This window comes from Strongylocentrotus purpuratus, unplaced genomic scaffold (assembly GCF_000002235.5).
Source record: "Strongylocentrotus purpuratus isolate Spur 01 unplaced genomic scaffold, Spur_5.0 spur5_scaffold_14, whole genome shotgun sequence".
NCBI lineage: Eukaryota > Metazoa > Echinodermata > Echinoidea > Camarodonta > Strongylocentrotidae > Strongylocentrotus > Strongylocentrotus purpuratus.
Window position 1 is genome coordinate 32,567,247 of NW_022145599.1, and position 12,172 is coordinate 32,579,418.

The 12,172-nt window shown below is 36.7% G+C and overlaps 1 protein-coding gene across 7 annotated transcripts in view; it reads left to right on the plus strand.

The window, feature by feature from the left end:
* The window catches only part of LOC100892470 (protein HID1), a 38,588-nt gene that overhangs the window by 5,450 nt on the left and 20,966 nt on the right, over nucleotides 1-12,172 (plus strand). For 3 of the 7 annotated variants that reach the window (XM_030984766.1, XM_030984764.1, XM_030984768.1), the window contains 9 exons: nucleotides 2,696-2,800; nucleotides 3,590-3,758; nucleotides 4,973-4,993; nucleotides 7,597-7,654; nucleotides 8,323-8,530; nucleotides 9,095-9,208; nucleotides 10,309-10,483; nucleotides 10,958-11,109; nucleotides 11,762-11,840. In XM_030984766.1, coding sequence (XP_030840626.1) covers nucleotides 2,696-2,800; nucleotides 3,590-3,758; nucleotides 4,973-4,993; nucleotides 7,597-7,654; nucleotides 8,323-8,530; nucleotides 9,095-9,208; nucleotides 10,309-10,483; nucleotides 10,958-11,109; nucleotides 11,762-11,840 — 1,081 coding nt within the window. The remainder of the gene's footprint in view (nucleotides 1-2,695; nucleotides 2,801-3,589; nucleotides 3,759-4,972; nucleotides 4,994-7,596; nucleotides 7,655-8,322; nucleotides 8,531-9,094; nucleotides 9,209-10,308; nucleotides 10,484-10,957; nucleotides 11,110-11,761; nucleotides 11,841-12,172) is intronic. The other 4 variants (XM_030984767.1, XM_030984769.1, XM_030984771.1 and 1 more) reach the window with 2 other exon arrangements.

Genomic DNA, 12,172 nt, shown 5'->3' on the forward strand with positions numbered 1-12,172 from the left:
TCTTCACGACTGATGTGCCTTGCACCTGAATTTTTTTCTTTTTCTCATTCACTGTAAGATTTCTTTTGCAAACAAATATATTGGTACATTTAACCGAAGATAATACTTTCATGTTGAAGGACATATAATTGCTTAGAGTAGAGAGAGTTGTGTCTTTCACAGAATTAGAATGTTATTTTTTGTTTGACTGGACAAGTTGTACTTTAGAGCTAAAGCTTTAAGACGATTTATCTCAGTTTTATTATTTATTTCATACATGTACTCTTTCCCACTGTGAAGTAAGTACCGGTACAGTAGTAGGGTTGGCAAATACCGAAAACTGGTATAATTTGTACACTTTTATGACATTATTATTTTTCCCCATTTTGTCTGCGTTGTTGTAGTTACCACAGCTGCTATGCGATGTTGATCTCCATTTGCCAAAAGATAATTTCCTGAGGCTGGTTTGTACACCTACCATTTGAGATTTTTCCACTCAACTCAGTTTGCAGTCCATTGATTAACATGAATTAATTCTGTTTGACTTCAAGGGACATATTCCCTGGTATGACTTCTAACTCAGAGTGTTTGTTTTTTTCTCCAGTTTACAGAATCTGCATTTGGTCACAATCATTTGATACTTTTGCACTATTTCTAATCTAATGCACTTTTTTGACATGTGGAGGCATAGCGCTCAATTAGGATATCGGTATTCTGAAAGCTCACTTACATGTATGTCCCCATTTCTAGTTGGCAGGAGGTGCGTTGCTCGTATGCCATGTTGCACAAATGTGATGTGTGCGCAGTAGTGGAAAGAAGAGTTTGGGTATTCTGAAAACGCTGTTAGCACTGAAGTAACAAAAATAACATTAAAGATCTCCTTAGTTTTTAAATACACAGCATTTTTTTTCTTGCATTCCTCATGTTTATTCGCAGGATTTCATTGAGCACTAAGTCAGCATTCAGAATACCGATTTGGAGGTCTATTACACTGTATGTCTCAACTAAGTGTCAGGACTTAAAAGGAAAGTTTAAAAAAGGTGAAGTGAGCTTTTACACTCCTGCCATGGTCTTTTTTGAAAGATGCAGTCATCGCGAGTAGTTAGATATTATTAATTGACCTTTGCCTCGGTAAAGGTCAAGGAGGTCATCAAACATATTGACTTGATTGTTTAGATACTAAAGTTCAAGGAGTCCCCCAAATGGTACTTCATTTTGTGAGAAATCAAATACCTACTATACATTTACAGTACACAGAGCTCTACGCTAACTTTTGATTTGAAGGGGGTCCAAATCATAGATTACAGTCTGTGTGCATGAGCCCTATTATATGAACACATTTTTTTTTTAAATTGGGGTCTGGACTTCAACTGTGGGTGCCCGTGTGTCCCAGGCAGCTGTTAATGTCGAGCCCCGCAGTACTACTGGAGTTATAAAATGATTTGGAGCTTTATACATTGTAAATATTTTATTTTGAAAAATTAGGCAACAGGTTGACAATATTCTAAAATGGTATATTGTAAAAATGTGAACCACCCTGATGAGGTCATGGGCTACAGCACTATTTAACCGTCTCGTGAAATTGAAAAATATTTGTCCTGAACATATTTTCATGGAGTTCATGTGACTCACAGACATATCACAAATTGAGTAAATTATTATGCTATTTTCTTCTTTTTTTATCCTTTTGAATTACACTTTTATCACTGGTGCCCTATTTTTTCTTCTATTGTTTACTTGTAATTACTATATTAATTTGTCTTACAGCTTAGAGAAGAAAACAAAATTGTGTAATATATAAAAGTCTGATGTACTGCAGTGCACTAGTGGTAGAAATTTATTATTGCTTATCTTGCAGTGTATCTTGTATAGATCTAGAGAACTTCCTCTCCGCCCCCCCCCCCCCACTCCCCAATGTGTACAATGTTTAGAGCCAAACAAATTGGCCCAAATTCACAAAAGAGGTTTGTCGACAAACCTCCATTTGTTTCGACAAACCTTCTTTTGTTTTTTACAAACCAAGGTTTGTAAAAACGCGTCGTATAACGCACATAAACCTTGGTTTGTCAACAAACCTCCTTTGTGAATTTGGGCCCGAGTGTTCATATGTTTGCCATACTAACAAGTCTTGTAGTATATAATTACAGTGTCAAGTTGTCAACATTCCAAACCCGATATTAATTTTTCTCCTATTAAGCACACTCAAGAAGTGTATGAGAGGTACATGATCTTTTCGGAGGCTCGCCGTACTGTAAAGACATCAAATGAAACAAAGAAATTAGAGTAAAATAGAACAAAACGTTCCTCATATATACATGTACATGTTATCATGAATTTGTACATGTAGATATTGTACTGTGCTATAAATATAAACCAAAATAATTCCAAAAGATTTTGAACACAATGTTTGACTGAAAAAGAAAGTAGGACCATGCACTATACATGTATGTGTGAATATTTATTAAAGTTTGAGCAATGTTTTACAGCATCATGTACACTATACATGTCATATATGTGAGTTTTTATTTGCCTGTATGATGTGTTGTTCGCATTAATGCAACAAATTGGAATTCAGTGTTTTATAGTAGGTTGCATATTAATATTCAGTTCATAAAGTAATAATGTCTTCAACTTGACCATTGCCTACAGAATTCTTCATATCAAGACAGCATTGAATATATCTGACCATTTGTATGATTGCTATCTATCCTTGTAGAGCGATGAGGAATCTCTACCGCTGGCTCAGTCTCTCCTGGCTGCTCTGTCAGACCTTCTCTTCTGCCCTGATTTCACCGTGGTAGCTGCCAAGAAAGCTGGACCTGTAAGTACATGTATTACAAGATGCCCAGTCCATTGTGAATGTGATTGATCTATCTGACTCAAACTGGATATTTGTAGCAAAATATGTAACACATTATACAATTAATTCATTTTTTGCAGGTTCATTTAATAGTAAATATGCAATGCACACAGGTGAAGTCGCAATCTAATTAAGAAGAAGACTTGATTTATGTGTATAATGTGTAAATATCTAACATTTGTTTTATTAAAAGGGTCTAGAATATGAATTTGAAGTCAAATAAGCAACAAACGTGATAACAATGCCAAGAATCGCACAGTCATGAGGCCGTTGTCTGCTTTGAAGTGTTCAGGGTTCTGATCGCTGGCCAACAAAGAATTAAATGATATTTTAAGATTCAAAGATTTGTGTATGCGTAATATGTTTGGGGGATGTATCTTTAGTCAACTGTGGTAATCCCCTGTTGCTTCCATTGATCGACCTAAGAAAAAATAAAGAGATATCATACAGTGGTATAATTCTTGTTTCAGGTACATGTGTAGATGAGGTCCCGGGTTCAACTTCTAGACAGGTTGCCAAACATGATGATTATTTTATTTCCAGGCAAGATGATAACATTCAAAACATCACAAGGTCGACAACAACAAAATACTGCTTATGTTTATTGCTGTCTGGTGTTTTATTGCTGAATTCCAGCCTGCTTGTAATTAGACATGTGCCAAAAATTTGATTTGTATTCACATGATGATAATGAACGTGTATAATAACCATGGTTCGTATTATCTTTCCCACTTGTTTGCCCATGGATAGGAGAAGCCTGAGGACCCTCAATCCATAGACAGCTGTGAGTACATCTGGGATGCCGGGGTGGGGTGCGCTACCGCCCCGCCCCACTTTGCCCACCTGGATCAGAATCGGACTGAGATCCTTAAGCTTCTCCTTACCTGCTTCTCAGAAACCATGTACCTTGCTCCAGCTAGTAAGTACTGATCATCAAATTGGCAATATTAAATCTGTGTCATTATTTAGAGGTGATGTTCAGCTCAGCTACATGTAATAACCTGTGTCTATTATTAAAGTAGATATTCATTGATTTTAAAAACTAATTTTATTTTCATTATTGCAAAATTGAAACTTTGATTCGACAAGTGTATCAAAATTCAATGCTTGGAAACATTCGAAGTAACGATTATTATAAATTACAAAATGCTTAAATACAGCCCCGGCATAGCACCTGAAGAGCTCTCCGAACACTGCTGAGATGTGTGAGATCACAGTATGGACATGATTTGCACAAGCAGACGATGTCCCATGACATCTCACACATTTTCAGTGCCTGTGTTTTCATCTTCTCTTGAGTTCTTTCTCTTACTTCATTACCGTCAGGCTAAATGTATAATCTATTGCCTCACTCTAAACCCCGCACATGTTTTTATTTTGATGACAAATGCAGCGATACAAAAATAAAGGAATCTAACGCTTGTAAACAAAATAAGACGCCATTGTTTATTCAGCTGCACACATCCCGATATGTTCAGCGTTTCAAGAGGGAACAAATGTCGTCCTAAGTATCATTCCGCGGGGTTTTCACTTTAAAAATCTGGTTTCTTTGATTGTTAATTAACTCCTATTCTGTGTTTTCACAAGCAAAAGATCTTAGTTATCAGAATCAGGTCGTATCCCCTTTTGAATGGTTTGACATGCCATTACATGTATATACACTGAACTCATTAGCCCGAATTCACAAAGCAAGGTGTGAGCTCAGACCAAGGTTTGAGCTCAAACCTCCTTTTGTTTCGCCAAACCTCCTTTTGTTCTTTACAAACCAGGTTTGTAAAAAACGCGTAAAACGCGTCATATGACGTACGAAAACCAAGGTTTGACGACAAACCTCCTTTGTGAATTCGGGCCATTATAATTTGACAAATAATAGCTTTGCACTTATTTTCATTCTTTATGGGGTGTCGTCTGCTTGGGCAGCATTGGTCCATATAGTGACGTCATTAAACATCGTTATTTTTTCCGGCAAATCTCTTGTATATATCCCAGCTGCTATGGAGGTGGTTGTATTTGTATAAATCACCCGATATGTAGTTGACCTAAAACTTGTACGATGGCCATCTGCTAGCTTACCAGTTTCTGGTGATACATTAGTTGACATATTTGTGATTTTCTTTGAATTTCACCTTTAAGAAACAGCTCACACTCCAGCTAGTAAGTACTGATCATCAAATTGCCAACATTTAACCTATATCATTATTTAGTGGTCGTGTTCGGTTCAGCTAATAACCTGTGTCTAAGAAACACTGCTCACACTCCAGCTAGTATGAGCTCATCGTCAAATTGGCAACATTAAACCGATATCATTATTTAGAGGTCGTGTTTGGTTCAGCTAATAACCTGTGTCTAAGAAACACTGCTCACACTCCAGCTAGTATGAGCTCATCGTCAAATTGGCAACATTAAACCGATATTATTTAGAGGTCGTGTTTGGTTCAGTTAATAACCTGTGTCTAAGAAACTTAGCTCACACTCCAGCTAGTGTGAGCTCATCATCAAATTGGCAACATTGAACCGATATCATTATTTAGTGGTCGTGTTCAGTTCAGCTAATAACCCATGTCTAAGAAACACAGCTCACACTCCAGCTAGTGTGAGGTCATCAAATTGTCAACATTAAACCTATATCATTATTTAGAGGTCGTGTTTGGTTCAGCTAATAACCTGTGTCTAAGAAACACTGCTCACACTCCAGCTAGTATGAGCTCATCGTCAAATTGGCAACATTAAACCGATATTATTTAGAGGTCGTGTTTGGTTCAGTTAATAACCTGTGTCTAAGAAACTTAGCTCACACTCCAGCTAGTGTGAGCTCATCATCAAATTGGCAACATTGAACCGATATCATTATTTAGTGGTCGTGTTCAGTTCAGCTAATAACCCATGTCTAAGAAACACAGCTCACACTCCAGCTAGTGTGAGGTCATCAAATTGTCAACATTAAACCTATATCATTATTTAGACGTGATGTTCAGTTCAGCTACTAACCTGTGTCTAAGAAACACAGCTCACACTCCAGCTAGTAAGTACTCATCATCAAATTAGCAACGTTAAACCTGTATCATTATTTAGAGGTGATGTTCGGTTCAGCTACTAACCTGTGTCTAAGGAACACAGCTCACACTCCAGCTAGTACTGTAAATCTCTGTGTATAAGGCGCACCTGTGTATAAGGCGCACCCCTATTTTGGCACAAAAAAAAACACAGCTCACACTCCAGCTATGATCTTCAAATTGTCAACATTAAACTTACAAGTGATGTTCGGTTCAGCTAATAACCTGTGTCTAAGGAACACAGCTCACACTCCAGCTAGTAAGTACTGATCATCACATTGTCAACATTAAACCTATATCATTATTTAGAGGTGATGTTCAGTTCAGCTAATAACCTGTGTCTATGAAACACAGCTCACACTCCAGCTAGTATGAGCTCATCATCGAATCGTCGACTTTAACCTGCATGTATATCATTATTTAGAGATATCCAATAGGCTGAAGTTTGAAGTTTCATGCTTTAATTTTTTATCGGTTTCTATTAGGTCATGATTTATTTATTCATCAATTGTACATTTGACAGACACTGTTTACAAAGATATTTCCATCTTGTTTCTGCCTCCATCTCTCACAAAATTTGCTGTTCCAACTGACTCATGAAAGAAAAGTAATATGAATAAACATTTTACTTCTCTACCATCTAAATGATACAACCTACAAAATGCTAATGCGTTGATGATTAATTCTGCCATGCTCATAGTCATATCAAGTAACCTTCTTTTTTTAATGAGTGAGAATAGTAATACGATGGATTTGAACTGGCTCTTGAAGTGGTTTGTGAAGCGTCACTTGAGCTATGACCTGCTGATGATATGATGGTACTGCCGTATAGTGTTTCCTTTCAGTAAAGACTTCCTGATTCAGAATTTATGATGATTAGGCCTGTACAGATTGAAGGTATTTTGTCTGCAGTTGCCTCTCTGGACCCAGGTTTTGTCCAATGAAGAGGTGATATTTCCTGTATGCAATGTGTGCACATGTAGCTGACAGTTTTTAGAGATAAAACAAATAAAAGCATGCCTGCATTTGAGGCAGAAGCAATTATTCAGATTTATTATTGGTTCTAGAAATCCTTGTAATTAGTAAATTTTTGTACTGGTACAATGTGGTTGTTTACTCATAACATGTTATTAGAGGTCTCTACAAAGTGCTAATGGAATCAGATGAAATGTTTATACATGTACATGTACAAATGTAGTTCTCTCTGTTTCCCTTCTATTGTGAAGTGTGCATAGGAAACATTGCACTCTCATATTATTTAATGGTGTATTTATTTAAAGTCTGCCTTTCAACCTAAGCTGAATTGAACCATTTTTACAAATACAATAAAAATGCATACATGTTCATGTACATGTATGTATAACAATTCATAACAATAATATACCATTATATTATAAGGAATAACAGAGTCATATTTTATTTGGCATGGTAAATGTGAATCATCATAATATAAGGTATGTGGGTCAAAATAGAAGTAAAACAGTAAGGAAAAGAACAAAAAGACGGATGAAGAGAAGGGAGAGACTGAACGTGGAAGGCATATATTATGGATGAATGAGTGGTATATGCATCATCTGACATGATTCTCTTTATCTTCTTAAACCTTTAATAACCTTAGATCTGCATTATGTGGAATATTGTTGTTTATATTTTTGTCATTTATTGTGGTATGTTTTTACAATTTTATATCTGTATTATTTATAGGTGATGCACACAGCCTGCCCAATCAGTGGATCAGCTTCTTCTGCTCATCAGACAACAGGTGAGTCAGGACTGTTCAGTTTGAATGGATTGAAAGGTATGGACAAGATTCAATAAGCCAGTCTGTAGATCTATACAATCTGCTCATCGGCAGATAAAGGTCATTTGTACCAAAATTGTTGATTTCACCAAGATGAATACTGGATACATGCTCATGAAAGTGATGTAATCAATATGCACTGAGCGTAAGGAACGCATTTGGAAGTATTCTTCAAAAGAGAGCAAACAAAAAGGTATTCATGAAGCACGTCCATGACTTTGGCAGCAGTTATTCTAAAATCACAAAATGGGGCTACTCCATGTATAAAAGATCAGTGGATATTTGGGATCATTTGTACTAGATGTGCTACATGTAACTACAAACTTGTCTATAGTGCCATGTGGGATATGTTATATTGAAATAAGCATCAAGTATTGCAGAAAAACACTGATAGATGTAATTAAATGATATCTTTCCCATCTTGTTTCAGACACGCCCTTCCCCTGTTCACCTCTATGATAAACATAGCCTGTGCCTATGACCCTGTAGGATAGAGAATGCCATACAATCACATACAACATCAATGTCTACCCATCTTGTTCCAAACTTACATGTACCCTACCCCTTGGCATATACCCCTTCTGAGAAAAATATGATAATAATATGATATCTTTCCTTTCTTGTTTCAGACACGCCCTTCCCCTGTTCACCTCTATGATAAACATAGCCTGTGCCTACGACCCTGTGGGCTATGGAATGCCATACAATCACCTACTCTTCTCGGACACCAGAGAACCGCTGGTTGAGATCGCTTCACAGATCCTGGTCGTTACCCTCGATCACGCAAACCCTCACAATGTTGCATCATCCGTAGACGGTGCAGAAGAAGTTCACGAGGTAAGCTTCACCACAGCTCATTAGCCTTAGCAGTTCAGAGTATTCTAAAGGTTAAAGGTCAAAATTAATTAAGCTTTTACTCCTCAAATTGGCAACAATTATTTATATTATCCACTCTTTCATACGAAAATAAAAAAATATGTATATTAAATTAATTAGTGTGAATGAAAATTACAAAAGGTCAACAAGATATATATAAGATTGCACCCCAGTAAATTTCCAGTGACCATAGACATCAACCCTAAAAAATACACTAACCTAAAACCTAAATTATAATCCAATTGTAAACATAACCCTGTATCTTTAAATTAAGCTCGGAGCAAATCATTATATGCCCATGTAGCTTAAATCAGGTCATTCAAATAATGTTGTAGAGACTGTAAAAGTTATACTTGAAGCAAACTTTCTTTAACAAATAATGGGAATAGTACTCCAAGGCTTGATGATCATTATAACATGTGATTCTTGAATGACACTTCAAGTCACTGCAATCATGTGTTCATTCTTACCTCACGTCAAACTGCAATCGCCAGATGACCTTTTGCTTTCTTTCCTATGCTTTAGGGAGTGTTACCAGAGAATTTGTTTGTGAACTACCTGTCCCGCATCCATCGAGAGGAAGACTTCCATTTTATCCTAAAAGGCATCACAAGACTCCTGAACAACCCCCTCATACAGGTAAGAAAAAGAACTTTGATGATGATGATGGCTTCTTGTGTAGCACCAGTCTCTGCCTCTGGTAGGTGCTCGTCGCGCTTGCCCTACAATGCCTCACAAATTCAATGATCTTGGTCAGTGTTTCAACTTAAGATACCAACAATTTTCCATTAGTCTTTGTTGGCATTATGGGGAAATTTTATGAATCTTTAATACATGTTTTTACAAAATTTACTCTGAAGGTCACTAAACCTGGACCAAACATGATTCCTAATTCTTACCCTAGTTGAATATCTTTGATGAAATGTAACCTTGTGATGGTATTCTGAGCCTGGTTTTATCTCTAGAAAATATTTTATTTTAGTTTTAAAATGTAATCGCATTGCGCTATGACCCATGCGTATTGAAGATTGTAAGAATAATGCAATCACATGCTCTTGCACCCAAGAGATTGGCAGATAGTGAATCTATTGTTTGAGCATGGTGAGAGTAACATCTTACAACTTTTCTTTTTGGATATCAGTTCACAAGTGGGCATGTCTTAGTGAGATCAAATCTCACTAAAATGATTCTCAGAATACTAATTTAAAAAAATTGAAAGGGTATTTTATTTCACTGAGATGAAATCAATCTAAGAATACCATGCCTGAGCATTTGTCACTGGAGCAAATCTTGTAATAGGGGTTTCCTTATTCGCCAGAAAGACATTGGTGTGCATTTAGCATAGAAATACAAGTGACCTGTGAACTCCGCATTTCCCCTGGACTTCCGGTATGACCACAACAAGAAATTCCTTGTCCTTGTCCTCGAGTACCAGTCCATACTCTGGAGGATAGCTATAACTTTCTTGAAATTCCTTAGCCAGATATTCCTGCCTTGTTCCACAAAAGACTGTTTTATTCGGAGTCTGAATTTACCAATTAACATCAGGAAAATAACTATTTCTTTTAACTTCTTTTTTAAGAAAAAACTTACTGGTTTCACTGAGAAGATACCTTTTCACCGGGAGTTAGTAGTTCCTTTCTTGAAGATATGATATCCACAAGATGATCCTCAAGTTCTGCACCTGTCTTCTGGAAAATAACTATTATAATGGCGTTCTTGTATTTTTTTTTTCCTAGACCTATCTCCCTGGTTCCACCAAGAAGATAGCCTTCCACCAGGAGTTACTGGTTCTCTTCTGGAAGATGTGTGACCACAACAAGAAGTTCCTCTTCTATGTTCTGAAGAGCAGTGATGTCTTAGAAGTTCTTGTTCCAATCCTCTACCATCTCAATGATGCAAGGGCTGATCAGTGTAAGTCAACTCATTTTCATTGAGATTAAAGAGATGGTTGATTTCTGGTAAAGGTGAACTTTCTCATTATTTTATAAACATCAGTTTGAAAGAATACCATATTGGAAATATCCTCCCAAAAGGATGGCCCTTCAAGTGCCCACATAATTGAAATATGACAAGAAACAATATTTGATTAAATGCTCATCCTTGTTCGTATTCCCATATACCCATTTCTGTGTGCAGTGTGTGTGAATTTCAGTGAGACTGAATTAGTTCCCATGCAATAACCACTGATATGATTAGCATATTGTATGCAAAGACAGATATGTAGGTGTATGTGAATGTGAACAATCTGACATAATAATGTTAGATGTTCATGTATAATGGGTACAATTTGATTTACAAGACATTGCTTCTATTATAGTAATTATATTTTTTTAAAGGTAGAATCTGAAAATTCAAAAGCCTTTATGATGTGAATATTTCTTACAGCTCGCGTTGGTCTGATGCACATTGGTGTTTTCATCCTCCTGCTCCTGAGCGGAGAGAGGAACTTTGGTGTTCGTCTCAACAAGCCGTACAGTGTACGCGTACCCATGGACATTCCAGTCTTCACAGGCACCCATGCTGATTTCCTTATCATTGTAAGTCAGAGGAGGTTTCCTCTTTGTATCTTGTCTATTTTTTTTTATATTTTTGTAAAATATTTTATGGAATTCTTCATTTTAGACAGTGTCAAATAAATGTGAACGAATTCTGGCAACATTATCTGTTGTGAATTATGAGTATTACACCCATGTGTTTGTGATATACCCTGAACTTCCTTCTTCATTCATCTTTTCATTATTTAGTAGACTAGTAATGTGGGAACATGAGAGTTGTCGTAGTTTTAAGTATTATATTTATTTTTAAAGTTTATTATTGCCCAGAAACCCCTTTTTTTATATGAATAAAAGCCCATGGCAAGAGATATTTTACATGCATTATTGCCACTTTCAAAACCTTTAATGCATCTTAGCTCCAGCAGGGAAAAAAATTCAGGGGCTATTTTTGTTTTGGATTGAATATGCAAATTTTAGGGGACTCTTTTTGACATTTTGGGGCGAAGTGTATTTTTTTTTCCCAGTCATACACATTCCTTCCCTTGCCCCATCCATTGTTCCTCACTCTGGTGAGACACTCTTGTAGAAGAAAAAAAATGTTGATGTTGTTGTTGTTGTTGTTTGTTTGTTTTCAACTAGTAAAGTACAAACACACTAGATTGCTCTGACACAGTTTTATTTGTGTAATATACAGGTATTCCATAAGATCATCACATCAGGGCACCAGCGATTACAACCCCTCTATGACTGTCTCCTGACTATCATTGTTAACGGTAAGAATAGTTTACACCCCTCTAAGGTACTTCATGTATGTTTGCCACTCTGAACCCAGGTTTGTAAGCTGATATGTAAGCAGGCTCTGCGACACATGCTCTGGCGACTTTTGCTCTGGATTTATCTTCCTGTATTAACTAAATTCCCAATTGTAATCATGGACCAAACACTGTAACATAAAGTCTAATACCCTTTTCTAACTGCACTCTATCGGAGTCACACCGATGAAAATACCGATTGCATTTTCCTTATGTAAACAAAGGTGAAACCGCAGTTTTCCCCCTGTCGGTTTCTAACTGCCGGTGAAATTCACTCGCTGTGGCGAGCCCTT